Source organism: Ammospiza caudacuta, chromosome Z (assembly GCF_027887145.1).
Source record: "Ammospiza caudacuta isolate bAmmCau1 chromosome Z, bAmmCau1.pri, whole genome shotgun sequence".
NCBI lineage: Eukaryota > Metazoa > Chordata > Aves > Passeriformes > Passerellidae > Ammospiza > Ammospiza caudacuta.
The window spans coordinates 77,437,804-77,454,110 of NC_080632.1; the positions used below are offsets into that span (position 1 = coordinate 77,437,804).

Here is a 16,307-nt window from a genome sequence, read left to right on the forward strand (position 1 = left end):
CAGTACATGTGAGTTCAGAGCCGTCATGTGAATAAATATGTGGACATGTAAGGTGATGTTTCCAGGCTGATGTTTATAAGGTAGTCTCTAAAGAAAGCAAAGGTAGGGAATATAGACGTTTGGAGCAAAATGTCAGGTTTCCTGCAGATGTAGCAAGCATCTCCGTGTCTGCAAAGTGTCTGTGTAATTGAAGAGCTTGGTCACAAGGTGTCACCACAGCACTGACTTTCAGCCGCATGGCAACTGCACAAAAATCTAGGAAGTAGCCTTTGCCCCGTAGAAGGTAATAAGGAAACCACTTTTTTGTTTGTGTGATAGCTTCATTTATGATCAAACTGGGGAATCACATTCAGTGATGTGTAGTTGAGGCCTGGTTGGGTTTTCTGCCTTTCACTCTGCAGTGGGAGTCACCTCATTTGTTTGCTTATCTTGACTGTTACTTGGATACAGTGTGTGTCACCCTCCATCACAGTGGGAGAAACCTCAAAGTCACCTGTGGCTTACAGTTGTTGTTATTATTTTATGCTCATCAATAAATTTTTTAAAGTTTGGTACAGAAATTCTCATATCATTTATGGAAAACCTCCATCTATTTAAGAAATACTTAAAGCTTTTCCTTTTCTTGCCCCTTAAAATGCATAGGTCTTTGACATCAGGAAGAGATTATGATAAATTCTTAAGTAAGCTGGAATTAAAATTTTTAGCCTGTTAAATAAGCTATTAAGCAAAGGTAGAATTTTCAGTGGTAAACAGTTTTAGTTGGAGCTGTTGATGCTGATTTTGTCCTTTGTCAGTTTCCTCTATGCATACAGTCACACACTCTGAAGGGCCCAGCTCTGCTGCTGTAACAAAAGGCATTAGAAATAATTTATATAGAAGCATTAAAGACTCTGTCTAATACATGGTTCATGTGGGCACACCTGTGCCCCACACACACTCACAGTGCATGGTCACTGTTTCATATGGCGGAGACAGGAAGGGGGAGAGAGTGGAAACCTGCAGAAATAAAGAAATACACTGGGTAACTATGCATTAGCTTGTCTCTGTGGCAGAAGAAAAGCAGTAACACTTCTCCTGGTCTCTGACATGGTAAAAGACTGTAGAAAGGTGCTTAATTTTACTTTATTTTTATTGTCATTTAAATAAATACTGCATAACTGATTTTTTTTTTTTTTTACAATACAAGTTTTTTGTTTATTTTTCGTATCTGTAATCAAGACATGGCTTAGCTATCGTTTCATCCAAACTGTCAGTGTACCCCAGAGCTGCTCCAAGGAGGTTCTCCTGGTCTCTGCCTCCATGGCAGGGATCAGAGAAATGCTGACAGGAGCACAGTGTTTTGTAGTCTGCTCTGTGATTTTGACAGCTCATTCTGCACCACAGAGGGGGGAAAAAAAATCATTGCGGCAGTGCAGCTTAAACTTTGTCTGACTGCTGTGTGGTTTTCTTGCTGTTTTAGGTGAAACATGGAACCCACTCAAGTTGCACTACCAACTACGAAATGTCCGCGAGCGGCTAGCTAAAAATCTAGTGGAAAAAGGTGTACTGACAACAGAGAAACAGAACTTCCTTCTTTTTGACATGACCACGCACCCTCTCACCAACAACAACATCAAACAGCGCCTCATCAAGAAGGTCCAGGAGGCAGTTCTTGACAAGTGGGTGAACGACCCCCACCGCATGGACAAGCGCTTGCTGGCGCTCGTGTACTTAGCCCACGCCTCAGACGTCCTGGAGAACGCTTTTGCCCCCCTCCTGGATGAGCAGTATGATTTAGCCACAAAGAGAGTGCGGCAGCTCCTGGATTTAGACCCCGAGGTTGAATGTATGAAAACCAACACGAATGAGGTTCTGTGGGCTGTTGTAGCAGCTTTCACAAAGTAACTGCATTCAGACTGAAGCGTTCTCTCTTCTTTCATGTAAACCAGTTTTTTCTCTTTTATTGACTATTCATGTTTTCTGTAATTTGTACCTTCTCACATGATGAATCGGCTTTTGTTTAATGGGAATTATAAGTGGTGTATTCCCTACTTCTCTATCTGTATACAGGATTTTGCTGGTACAAGAGACTTTCCTGTTTAAAACAACAGAAGAAGGGTGAACTGCCATATTGGCATTCCATTTCCTATTCAGTTTGAGTTACCTTAAATACTTTGTTTAATTTTTCACCTCATTGTTATTGAAGTGGTTTGTCACCAAAGCTCCATGTTGAAGTGTCTGTCAGGACATTTTATACACAGATATTTTCAATTACATATAACAAAATTACTTAAAAAGCAGAAATGCCATTAAGCAGCTTTGTCAATAGTTCCTGTAAAATGCCCCATAAATTTTAATTTTCATGCAGGTCTCTTGTGTACTTATATTTTCATTAGAATGATAGCTGAGTCATAACACTAGTTTAGAAAGGTCCAATTGTTTCATAAACCAGTTTTGGGAGGGGATACATTCCATTATATTGTGTATATATAGTTCAAATTGTATATTAACTACTGCCCCATCTTAGTATTTTGCAAGATCTACTTACTTGTACACCTGGTGCCCCTTATTTGCTGTCAGCCATTGCCATCTGATGCAAAGAAAGGCCTCCTGCAGAGGTCCTGTGTGTGAAAGCTGTTTGTTTCCAGAGTCTCTGGAGTTTGCCATCCAGGTATTCTCAGTCTATGCATTGCCTTTAAAAATTAGTGAATGGAAAGAGACTGCTTTCTATCATTGGTACTTTTTTCTTTCCCTCCACTTCTGTATGGAAAAGACTCATGACCAGTACAATTCTTGAGTGCAGTTTTTTGTTTTGTTCACAAATTAATGTTTGTCTCATAAACCTTGAACTATTTGACACTTCAAAAACAAAAAGTCCTAGCAGGTGTTGCATGTAAATGGTTAGCAAGTAATGGCAGCAGTTCAGAGAATTCAGATATCTGTAATGGGATGCTCTGCTATATTTTAATTTTTATATATACAATTATGCTGATTAGCACACTATTGTAAAAACCCAAAACCTATATAAAACCCTGGCTTTTTAAAATTTATTGCCTCTTTGCTGCTGCTTGTTATTTCCCATTGATTTCTCAGTGTAAATATTATGCATTGAAAGAATTAAGCATTGATTTCTATACTTTTTTCATCATACCAATGCAGATTTATAGTGGGGCTTACAGGTGTTTAGAAACCTTTTGGTTAATATTCAGAACAAGAATACTAGATGGTGTATAACTGTAGAGTTGAAATTTAAGAAATCCCTTAATCTGTATACTAGCTTTTTACCTACAGTAAATAAACTATGATCTTGAAAGTGCCTGAAACAGAGTAAGCATGTCACTTATACTTTTTTGTTGCTAATTAGAAAGGTTTTATTGCCTAACTGAAAGCTTTAGTTTATATCCTTCTTATTAGAAAGGGAGAATTTATATTAAGTAGTTCAAACTGACTTAATCAGTGGTGTTGCTCAGATCTGCAGGATTCATTGCTGGGACAGGCTGAATTAATGTGGGGAGTGTGCAACTGTGCCTGCCCTAGGTAGACCTCTTCAGTCTTGAGCACAGCTCTACAGCCTCATCTGTGACTGGACTTCCAATTTTGCACTTCATTTTCAATCATTGATATGCTTGAGTAGTTGACTGTAAAATGCAACTTAAATTCATCGTACCTCTAGAACCTTTTTTAAGAAAGGTTTTTAAAAATACGGTCCTTGACATTTAATGGCACACTGTTCTTTCAGTTCTTAATGCTATTTCTTTAGACAAATGAAATTAAAAGTATATTGTAAAGTATTTCAAACTCTGGTTTACAAATAAAAAGACAAACAGTATTCTCTCACTTGTAAGATGCTGTGTTGAAAACGTTGAGTGGCTTGGGCATGAACTTGGGACATCGTCTTTTAAACGTTTCAAGCTGTGATTGCTTTTAAGTGAAAGCAAAATGAAAATTGCTGTGTTGCTTTTATATTTGACAGCTTATGGAATACTTTCTGTATACATGCTAGTACATGCAGCTCACAGCTTTCATTGTCTCTCTCATGTGATCTGTTTTCTCATTTTCTTTTGCTCTTTGAGAGGAGGAGAAAGTAATTAGGCAGAAAGGTCAGAAAAATGGTGGAGTGTGCAGGAGCAAGTTATGTGCACAAAACTTTTTAAATGGCTTTGAAAATCTAAGCTACTTGAAGCATGCTTCAGACTGAAAGTATCCTTCACAGTCCTTTTTCTGGCCTCTCTTCATCCTGTGAGTATTTTCCATTTTCTGGTTTCATGTTTGGTTGTTGGGGATATTGGAGTTTTATCACCCTTATAGTCTACATGGTTTAGAAGAAATCTGTGGTTTGGAATCCTTTTTTAATCCCCTCCTTGAAAGATTATTTGGGGTTTTTTGGTTGGGTTTTTTTTTTTTCTACACAGAGGATAACTGCACACAGTATTTATCAGCTTTATTTTGCTCAGATAGTACCTCTGACCATGATGGGCAGAGTCTGTGCTGGACATGTCAAAGAAATTGGATGTAAGTGAGGAAAGGTTTGGGAAGAACAACAGTGTCTTTTGCTGGACCACCTGGTGTAAGCCTGGATGTGCAGGGGAAATAGATGAGCTTTTGGAGTCCTGAGTCCTAAAATTGTGCTTCCAAAAGCCCAAAACCCTCCAGCAAGGTAAGTTTGGTCGGTTAACAGGAACTGATTTGGCTGACATCGTTGCATTTGTTGCAATTTCAGGTTTTAAAAAATGGCTAAACATGGGAGACCGTGTTGATGAGATTCAGGTCCCCTTCTACCTGTGGGCTGCTACTGCAGCTCACGGAGACCTCCCTGGTTTCCAGACAGTTCTGTCTACTCCAAACCCTCGGCTCTCAGTGGCTGCTTCAAGTGAAGACTCTTTCCAAAGCCTGAGCTTGAACACGTGCCTCAAGGAACAGCATGTATTATTCAGGGACACATTCTTTTAAAACAAACTTTCAAGTGTGCACACACACACACACACACACACACACACATATTTTCAGTCTTGAGATTGACATTGTCCTCTCCTGTGTTTCTAGAGCTGGCATTACAGTGCTGTTACATGGACTGGTAGTGAAACGTGTGTACCATAAATTACGCTTTTGAGGCAAAATTTGCATAAGTGGCGGTAAAAGGCTGCTGACTGTGTGCTCGTGTGTTCATGCCCATTTCTCCTACAAGGTGAAGATATGTATTAACTGATGTGTTCTCTGTGAACTGGACTGAATCTGTACTGTAACAAAATAAAGCACTCTTTCATGCTATCAGCTGCAGATGGTTACTGCGTATCGCATGCATGCAATACCTAAATTACATATTTTTTTTCATTTGGTCAGTAATTTCCAGTTTTTCCTCAGGCTGCATTATTCACCACTTTAAGAAACACCTTTTTTTAAAGGTTTTCATCAAAGTCTTAGCTCTCCTTCAGCTGGGCTCTAGGCAATTCAGGCAGCCAGATTCTGTTATGTCCCAGTTATCCCTATTGTCCACCTTTTTCTGTGGAGGAGGGGTTTCCAGCTTCAGAGAAGTATGAATTTTTTTATAAAGTAATTTATTTTTGAAAATAATTTTGGAAAAAGTAAGTTTATTCTGTGGAAATGCTTAATGCATTTAACAATTTAATTACTTAGGAAATGAGATGCTGTCAGGTGCTTTGTAAGTATTAAATATAAAGTGAGATCTCAGGTGTGTGTATGGGGTGACTGCCTTGGGGCAGTGGTTGGGAAGAAGCCTGGTTGAAGCTGCTGTCCTTGTTAATCTCTGAATAAGATCTGGAGTTTCCTCACAGTGGGTCTTGCTTTCTCCTGCCCACAGAACAGCAGCATGAAGCCTGTGGAAAGCTGATGGTAAGAAATGTCTTCTGACCCTGAAGAAAGCTGCTGTAGAAACACAGGAAAACCTGGCTCCCAGGACAGCAGACAAAACTAGGGAAAGAAATGCTGATAAATAGTAGCCTTTGGCTTTCCCCCTAACCTCCACCTTTCTGTTCTTCCAGATAATTTGCTGTTTCAACTTTTTCTCCCCTGACTCTGGACTCTGGTTTCTGTTTCTTGTCTTGTTGCTTGGTGACTTCAGCAAGTGTGGCCAGAAGGACCAGGGCAGTGATTGTCCCCCTGTACTCAGCCTTGGTGAAACCACACCTGGAGTTGTGTGTCCGGTTCTGGACCCTGTAATTCAGTGGGGCCATTTGAGGTGCTGGAGTGTGTCCAGAGGAGGGGAACACAGCTGGGGAAGCGTCTGGGACATAAATTCTCTGAGGGAGCTGGGGAGGTTTATCCTGGAGAAAAGGAGGCTCAGGGGGGCACCTTGTCACTCTGCAAGTCCCTGAAAGGAGAGTGTAGCCAGGTGGGCATCAGGCTCTTCTCCCAGGGAAAAAGTGACAGAACAAGGGGAAATGGCCTCAAGTTGTGCCATGGGAGGTTCAAGTTGGACATCAGGAAGAATTTTTTTATTGAAAGGGTGGTTAAGCACTGGAATGGGCTGCCTGGGAGGTGGTGGAGTCACCATTCCTGGAAGTTTTCAAGAAACACCTGGATGTGGCACTTAGTCCTGTGTTTTGGGTTCATAGTGAGTTGCAAGTTCATTGGTGTGCGTTAGAGGCCTGATGGTTAGGGCATATAGCGGTTAACTATAGTGTCATGGGGTCAAAGCTCATCTGTCTAGTAAATTGGTAGGTCCTAGCTTAATTAAAGGACCTGAGTTGATTGCCCATCAAAGCCTCAAGGAGCCTCCTCTTTTTCAGCAAATGAGTTTGTCAAAAAGCCTTGATGGCTGAACAGAAGCAGCTGGTGGCCTGCTACAACTCATAACACCTGGTTTGTTAAGGTGAGCACAACCTGGTGCTAATTTACCTTGAAACTTCTCTTTGCCAGCTTCTAAAGCAAGTTATAGTCCATGCAGCAGGGAGAACTTGCAGCCGAGAGTAATGATTTTACTAGTTCTCTAATATAAGTAGATTTTGTGAGCCAGCGCTTCAAGGACTTGCTATCTCTCACTCAAGCTTTTTCTACAGTGAGAGTATTCTATACAATGGTAATTTTCTCTTTTGGGCTCTCTGCTTATTAAAAGAGTTGAGTGTGTGCTGCAGGGCAAAGAAGCAGCTCTGTTTGGGTATTTATTTTTCCAAAGGTGTAGACACACATTTTTTACAAGGTTACTTTATGTGTATATTATGTGATTAAAAGGGTTAAGTGGGAGAAGAAAAAGGTATAATTACACTAACAGTATGGTGGAATGAGTAATTTCTGTGGCACAACGAATTGAAATATTTTGGTCTTCCATTTGTTTTCTTGATTACCAATTCATCATTCAGTTAATTCTCATCTAGTGAATCTGGTATCTGCTCAAAAAGGGTTTGCCATCATCTAATGCACTAGTCCTTCAAGATTTGTATTCTGCTGCCCCTTTCTTGTTTACATTTATTCAAATCTTGGCTTTTTGTCCCTTTGACATGGGATTGATCTTGAAGGTAGATGTTAAAGAAGGCTTTGGTGGTTGTAAAGTGCAATGACAGGCAGTTTATAAGCTTTCTTTGCTACTGCCCAGGCATCTTTATAGGTCTTTCTTTGTTTCCTGACTGTTCAAATGAAACCAAATCACTCGCTTTGACTCCTTAAACTTCTCAGGACTTCAGACACTTCTGAAAAATACACTTTAAGTCATGAATAGGTTTTGCAGTGCTAAACAGAGCAACTTCTGCACACTATTAAAAATCTCAAACCTTATGTTTTCTGAGAACTTGCAGAAGAAATTTATCAAAGCCAGATCATTTTTCCAAGCAGGAATTTTATGGTAACCCACTCAGCAGTGACAGTAAGCCAAGTCCTTTGCAGAGAAGTCACACTGTTGACTGAACAAAAACTGGTCCAAGGGAGCTTCCTGTCCTGGAAAGATTCAGGATTCCTCTGGTCATTACCCTCCCTCAGTGTTCCTAAGATCTTGCATGGATACATGCTTCATTTCTCTTCACTCTCAGTGCATTTGGCGTTGGCTGTGGGCCAGAGGCTGGGAGCACTCTCTCAGGTGATGTGGCAGCTGGTCTCCATCCAGGCAGGCCGTGAGCTGCACATCCATGGCAGACCTGAGCATCCTCCCCTGGAGCCTGCTCCCGCAGCGGTCCCACTCCGTGTGCCAGGGAGACATCTGCAGCAGGGGTTTATCCTGGAGCACAGCAGAGGAGGCGGGAGAGCTGTGCAGTGAGAGTCTGGCTGTGCCCACCAGTGAGTGTGCTGCAGATGTGTCTGGGGCTGCGCCTGTGCCTGCGTGGGAGGGAGCAGCAGCTGCTCACCAAGGTCCCACGCAGCCCGGAAAGCGCCGCGCCACGCGGGCGAGTGGCTCTGCCTGAAACAAGGGAGTGCACGTGACCTTCCCCAACCTGGAATACGTACAAATAAAACAGGCCTGAAATAAAATGCAATTATAAACACGTAATAACAGCTGGGGTCTGTTAGTTGGATACATTGCAAACAGGAAACGGAGCTAAATTCGCTGCGTTAGTAGATGCCTCACTGCAAGGATGTTGCCTGATGTTAGGCTCTAGCTATTGAGAGCTTCCTTCTGAGATCCAGCTGAAGATTTGCACCCATTTTAATATACCCAAATCTGAGATGCTCATCAAAAAACATCAGAATGTACAAGCAGTACTGATATGCAAAGAAATTTGCACACAGCATTTGAACCACCTTCTAGCATTATCTTTTAAGAGGAGACAAAGTTGTCTTTTGATTGTACTGAAGTATCCTTTTTTTAAAATTTTAAGTTTTTTCTTCTTGGATAGTACTTTCTGCCAAGATCATATATGGCTGACAGTCAGCACAAGGGTTAAGGATTTGTGAGCCACACACAGCAGATATGTCTGGCACATTTTCAATTTCTCTGCACAGCGATAGAGAGAAGCAGCAGCCTTAATTGAAGTATGTCCTCTGAAGGTAATTGCTTCAGAGATAACTAGAGGTACAAGCAGTTTGGTGACTGTGCTCCTCTTGGTGTGTCTTGCAGGCTCTGTTCATCAGCAGCATAGAAAGGAGTTCAGAAACCCTGTGGGGTTGCAGTAATGAATGAGGTTTAGTTCTGCTTGGTCCTCAGCTCTTCGCTTATACAGTCAAATGAGTCCCAGCTCTCCCATGTCAATGTCTCTGAGCTGCCCAGGGCTCTGCAGATTTGCCACTTGCCTGTTTCAGATCTGCAGCCAACTGTCAAGGCTGCCGTGGGAGCTACTCTGCTCCCAGGCTCTTCCTCTCTGCAAGACTAGAAGCCTCATGTCCCTGGGCTTCCACCTTGCAGCCTTGGGGATCTGTCAGGTTCACAAGGCAGCACCACGTGTGGTGTTCCCAGATGAAGCAGCCCATAGTGAGCACTATGAGTCTGAAAGTGAGGGAGACAACCAAATGGCATGAGAGATGAGGAAACGCTGATGTGTGCTGTCCTCTGCCTGCCCCAGAGCTCAGGGTGTGCCCCAAGAGCTTGGGATGGATGCGGGCAGCCAGCATCAGGGACTGCTCAGGGAGGTTGGGTGTACAGATCCATGCAGCTGGATGGGATTCACCCCAAGGAGCTGACAGTGATGGACAGATTCAGCTGGGAATAACCAGAGTTATTCCAGGGGAATTTATACTATATTATATATATATATAATATTATAACCAGGGGACTGGGCCAGTGTTGTGCCTGTCTCTGAGGTGAAGAGCAGGTTACAGTCAGCCTTATCTCAAATCCTGTGGGGATGCAGGTAATGCAGCTTCTTGAGGCCACTCCAAAAATGTAATAGGGCGGGAAGGCACTCGGGAATGGTCCAAGATTCATTAAATCCAGCTTGGCCTGACTGACAAAATTGCCTTTTGTGATGAAATGCCTCTTGTGTGGACTGGGAGAGGAGTAACAATGGATGTTTGGCTTCAGAGAGGCTTTCGACACCATCTCATCATTTTTTGGAAGGAAGTTGTGGAAGAGCTTATCAACATTAGCAATACCATGTGAGGTGTGGCTTGGGGTACCCTGGTTCAGAAAGAAAATTGCGGAAATAAGGTCCAGCAAGGGGCAGTCAGGATGATCCTGGGCCTGGGGGACATGGTTACAAGAAGAGGTAGAAAGAGCTGGGATATTTTAGTCTAGGGAAGAGAAGGACTAGGGGTCCACAACTAGTAGTAGCAGCAGATAATACACTAGTGGGTGATAACATCAAACTGCACTTTTAGAGTTTCAGATTGAATTTCAGGAAAATTTCCTCTCTGGGAGGGTGCTACAGCCCTGAAATAGACTAACCAGAGGTGCTGTGGTAGCTCCATCCTTGGAGGTCTTGTGCACTGGTCTAGACAAAGCCACAGCTGACCGGATTCGGTGCTGGCAAAAACCCTTCTCCAAGTGGGAGGTTGAGCTGGATGACCTCCAAAGGTCCTTCTCAGCTAATATTTCTGTAATCCTGTGATCAGTTTCATTGCTTGGACTGTGGCTGCTGAATTGGATACTCCAACAAGCTTCCTGCTCAAAAGGTTGGTCAGATAGCAGGGAAACAGAGGGTGGTCTGCTCATTTTCTTAGAGCAGCAGAAATTCAGTCCTCACAATATTATTCAGCTTTGTCCTGAATGCCCCAATTTTTCACATGTGCCAGAAGCTTTGCTCAGTTCTTTCATGGGACTGGATTTAGATGCAGATTTTCAATGTCTAATTTGACAGATAAGCTGGAGTTATTGCCAGCTAAACTGCCACAATAAATACTTCTTTTGCAAGATGGTGACAGCATCAGGCAAGTAATGCACCAAGAGGTCTCATCCAGGCAGCAAACCCCAAGGAAGGTACCTGACTGTGGTTTGGCATGAAGTATGTGGGGAGAGGCAGAAACGCTGCACGTCTGCCCACTACTGTCAGAACAGCAGAGCTGAGAAGTTTTTTGAGCTTTTGCAATGTCCTTCAAATCCATGGGTGTTGTTTATAGTTATTTTCACTTCTTCATGAAGAAAATTGTTGTGGATACTTCTGTTAAATAAAGGGAGGTGAGAAACTATTTTTCAAAACATGAATTTCTGGAATATTTTCAGGAAATACATGCACCTATTGCTTTCTTCAAAGACAGAATAGCATATCTGCACTGGTGAAATACTTTTCTTTCCTAATTATTGCACATTCATTTCTATGAATGAATATCAAGGAATTTAGTGGTGTAGCATGAGCTTGTATTCCCTGCAGGGATCACTCCTGCTGTTCTGCTCTGCACAGTAAGAGACTCTTTCATTTACAGCATAATGTTCAGCACAAGTTCTTGTAGTCTCCTGTTTTTCAATTCAACATAATTGAAGTCCAATAAGCAAATTGCCACCTCTGTCCAACCTGCCTCAGGAAGAGAAAAAGTCTAATGCCACTTCAGAAATTAGCAGCCAGAGCACCTGTCCTAACAAACTTTTATTATTCCATAAGGAGAAACATCAGCCAGGATCACTTACACTCAAAAACAAAAAAAAAGAAGACTTAAAAAGCAAACTCAGCTGCAATTCTGGTTTGCTAAACAGTTGTACTCATATCATAAATTGTGGTAATTGTTTTTTAATTAAATTAAGAGTGCACATAGCTATATAATTAAAAAGCATGTAGGCGTTCCAGATTTCTTTAGAAACTACCCACCACTTTCAGTCTTACTGTCCGCTTTAAGCCACAGGGCATGTGAACCAACTTTTCCAAATCTTTGGGAAAAGGAAGGGGAAGTTTTAAAACAGGTGCTCCAAGTTTTCTAAAAGAGTGTTTTACAGCAGCCACTGGAAACTGGATCCCTGGCTACACAGTGGGATGTGCCAGAGACAGGATGGAACAGAAAGGAAGGGGTAGAGCTTTGAACTGAACTCACTGGAACCACAGGCTGAGCCCAGTGCCCAGGGAAATCAGTGGCTCTGAAAGCATTTGTTGCCTTTGGAAAACAGTGTGTTCTGTGTGACTGTAAAAATGTTACACCATGACAATTCTTGTTCTTGTTGCCTCTATTTGTAAGTGATTATAAAAATGTTATGTTGGTTCAATTCTTATCCTTGTTGCCTCTGTTTATGTGGATGTGATGTCTCCAGCTTTTATCACAGGACAGACCATGTGGATGTTTCAGTAAACGCCCAACATTTAAGTTTCTGCGTTCTCTAATGCATGAGCTGAACTTCTCAAATTTTTACATTAAATGCACCTTACTTAGGTGCTTCTTACTTTTGGGACTGAAGGGACAATTCTTAGTCTCCACTCTGTTTTCTCTAAATGAGTCACTTTGCTTTCTTGTTAGCTTTCCTTCATGATCTGCTGTATCACGTGGTTCCTAAAAACCCAACCCAAACCAAAGTAAAATGTACAGTATTCCACACAAGTCAGGTACTCCAAGTTGTAAAGAGTCATTACATATCTACATCATCACTCGGCATGCTCTGAAATGGATAAGCCTCTCATTGAAGCTCCAGCAGCTTGTGCCATGGCTGTTAAGAATGTTACTTTGAAGGTGAGCAGAGACTGTCAGTAAATCAAGTCCCATCTCCTCACCAAACCCTGTATCTGTTACCCACTGTGTATCATGGGTCTTGGCTACATCAGATTTTCTGGTGAGACATCCTGCCGTGAGAAAAGGAGATGGCTGGAAACTGAGAGCCTTACACTTCTTTTTCATGCTTCACTAACTTCATTTGGATTAGATTATTGTGGTGCTGATACTGGGCAAGGGCTCTACATTTCCAAGGCAAGTATCCTGACTGTAACTTCCAGCCATTATATTGAGATATTTTCCCTCTGAAGATTTACTGACATTGAAATGAAGTAAATTCAGAACATCTTCAAAGACAGACTGAACTGCTTAAGAACATGTCTGTGCAGAAGAGCACACACATTCTCCTGGCACAATTATACCAGTAAAATAAAATGCTAGGCACCAACACAGCTCCCCACAAGGGCACTGTTGTTTTGGAGTAGAAATAGGCTTTCTTTTCCTTTTCTTTTAAACTCCTTCCAAAGTGATCTTGGAAGCTCTCTCAGGGCTCTCTTCTGCCTGGGGGAAGATTTAGAGGTAGGTGAGGAGCACCTGAGCCTTTGCCATGGCTTCACCCCAAATGCCACAGGCAAATCAGGAGATGCCCTGGGTCCATGGATCCTCTTGGATGTGGGAAATGAGTTTTTACAAGGGCTGACAAAAGCTCATGACAGTCCCTGCCACTAGTTATCCTTCTAGAAAAGCCCAACACCCCAAGACCTGCTGGGACCCCACTTCACTGTCACAGCCCAAGAGACACACAGGTTGAACACTTTTACAACCACTTATACAGAAGAGCCACTTCTGATTTATACCTCAAAGATAGTTGCCTCAGAGGTTGGTTTAGGTTGTTGGGTTGTTTTTGGTTTTGGGTGGGGTTTTTTGTTTGTTTTGGGTTTTTTTTTGAGGTAAGTTAAGAGCAATAGGAATATAAAACCATGAAAGTTCACTAGAGCCTGTTTCAGCCTGTAAGTGGGTCACAAGACACAAGTGCTGAGTGAAATAACACCCACACAAATCAAATAAAAGAGTAGCTAACCTGTATTTAAAAAGAATAATCTTTCTGGATGCCTTAGTCATAGATGTCTTACCCATGAAAAATTCAACACACCAAGCACTTAGTGGAGAGCCAGCCACAGAGTATGCCTCCAAACCCAGGTAGAAAATTATCAGACTGACATTAGTAGTTAAATCACCTCCTCTCAATGCTCCAGGGACCTGGGATGCATGCAGTTTCCATCAGAAATAATGAAATTCATGAGTGTGAACCTTGGAAGTGGCGCCTAGTGAGAGTTTTATGGGAGAAAATCTTACCAAAGTACCTCATTTGGAAGTTAGCCTCAAGAGAAAACAGAAAGAAAAATTCAACAAACAAACAAAGCACCTGAAGAATGAGAGAGCAGGTAGCTCTGCATGAATCCCTGCACGGACACCAGCTGACATTGCTGAAAGAGGGATGTTGCTGCACAGAGCCCTGAGCTGAGTGGGGTTATCATCCAAGCTGCTCTGAGAGCCTGCACTGAAGTTTTATCTCTGCTGCTGGCAATTGCAGCACAGGCCCAACCGGCCCCACCGTTTGCTGTAATTACCGTGGAAGGTTTCTATTCCAGTGGCTGTGTCTGGCTGCTGGGAGGCTGTGGGCAGACACAGCCATGCGTGTGCGGGGCTGGGCAGCGCTGCAGGGATGGGGCTTGTCCCCGGAGCAGCCCTGCAGGAGCAGGGCTCCAGTGAGGAGAATGCCTGCTGGAGCTCTGACTCCTGGTGTTCCAACAGGAATGCCTGCTGGAGCTCTGACTCCTGGTGTTCCAACAGGAATGCCTGCTGGAACTCTGACTCCTGATGTTCCAACAGGAATGCCTGCTGGAGCTCTGACTCCTGGTGTTCCAACACCTGCCTGGGAAGGGGGACATATGAGCACCATCCCAAATGCCTGGCTAATAAGCCAAAAGACCCCTCAGGCTGCTCCTTGCTGGGCTGGCAGCCAGGGAGCCTTGGGCCCACACTGGCCTGTCCGTACTGGGGTGTTTCCACTGGTGTGTTTGCATCCCAGTGTGTTTCTATCGGTGTGTTTGCATCCCAGTGTGTTTCCATTGGTGTGTTTCCACTGGTGTGTTTGCATCCTGGTGTGTTTCCATCGGTGTTTGCCTGGCCATGCTGCCCAGGGCCAGGCCCGGCCTGCCTCCGGCTGCTCTGCACAGCTGCTGGGCTGGGCTCCCTGGGCTGCTGCTCTGGGCTTTTCCCACAGACACCAGACCAAGCCCCAGTCTCTGGCTGCCACGCCAGCCTGAGGTGAGCTCCCCTGCCAAATCCGTCTGGGTTTCACTGGGCAGATCTGCCCAGCTCCTGTTTGCCTGTGCGGCAGCGGCTTGGATGAAGGGCAGTGGCAGCGGGAGGTGAATCAGAGTCATGAGTCACTTGGTTTTAACTTACCTCTGCTTCTCTGCTGGGAATCGGAGATAACTGCAGATAATGCAGTTACTCTCCAGCTCTGGGCTTGCCCTCTCATCGTCCTGTGCTTTCATGGTGAAAGGGAAGAGAGCAGGACATTTCTCCTCCTGCACAATCACATGATACCCAGACATGTCTACAGACTTCTGTCCTCCTATCAACAATACCTCTGTTTTATTTTCTTTAAATTCACACTAAGGACCAGAATGGGATAATTTCACAGCGAAAATGGTAACAGCTCACATATAAGACAGCAGGAATGTAAGGCTGTTTGCACCTATCATGATGATCTGTATGCAATATCCGGGCAGCAACAATGGACCTTCCTCAGACAGGCGGTTTTTCCCCCAGCTATTCAAGCCTGAGTTTCAGCGTGCCCTGATGCAGCAGCCCATGAGCAAACCAAGGCGAGGGCCTCTGTCCCTGCAGCATTGAGTCCAGAGCCCCCCACATTATGGTATAAATACCAGGGTACAGATTAGCTAAGGTGAGGATTCTAGGTAGCCAAATTCTGGGGCATCATTGAGAAATTCAACAGCACACCACAGAAATGTTTTCTGTATTTGTTAAGATAGCCTCATGTTTGTCAATCTTTTTACAGTCAATGCTTTCATGGTCCCACAGCTCACGAGGGATGGGTGACTCCAGAAGTGCAATTAGTGGGGCTTTTCTTATCAAGCTGTAGTTCAGCTGTTTTTGGATGATGATGAGATCAAAAAATACTTTTATTGCCCATAAATACAGACCCTGAAATCTGTGGGAAGTTCCCTTTACCAGCTGAAAACCCACTTTAGAAAGAAAACTAAAACTCTTGACCTTGAAATAGCTTCTAGATTCTAAAAGCAGCATATCTAGCTGCCTGTTACAGACATTAATCACTGCCGTATTTTTCACAGCATGTAAAATTTTAAGTAATAGAATCACTGTCCCCATTGCCATTCTTGCAACTAAAAGCTGATAAGTAGAAGCACTGACCTCAGCTGGTTGATTTAACCTGATGAGTCATGGTCTTGAGGCCTCATATGCTTCCTCTCCTCTGCTAGTATTCTTCTTCCTATTTATTTTTTTAAAGTGTGCTGGCATGCTGTGTACCATAGAATAGCTTCTCTAATGGGCAATTCCAGAAATAGAAATATCCCACTGGTTCCCTCTTCTTTGTCAGGGCTTCACAGTCCCCACTTAGTCTACACAGAGCTGCAGCAGCTCAAAGAAATGCCAGCAGAAACAGACGATGGGTAGTGCTTGGCTGTCAAGCTGTGAATTCCTATTGAAGTTCTCTGTCCAAGAAGCAACATGGCATATTCTTCCTTTCTGCATTACAGGGAGAGCTGTAGAGAAAAGTGAAGCAGATGTGGGCTCCTCCACTTCAGCTGGGAAGCCTTGTACCTGCCACA

At 43.3% G+C, this 16,307-nt stretch overlaps 1 protein-coding gene across 1 annotated transcript in view; it reads left to right on the forward strand.

The window, feature by feature from the left end:
* Positions 1-5,216, forward strand: part of GOLPH3 (golgi phosphoprotein 3) — a 30,758-nt gene extending 25,542 nt beyond the window's left edge. Inside the window, exon 4 of the mRNA XM_058823499.1 lies at positions 1,460-5,216. Within this exon, the coding sequence (XP_058679482.1) occupies positions 1,460-1,884 (425 nt within the window). The 3' untranslated portion in view covers positions 1,885-5,216. The remainder of the gene's footprint in view (positions 1-1,459) is intronic.
* The last annotated feature ends 11,091 nt before the right edge of the window (positions 5,217-16,307 follow it).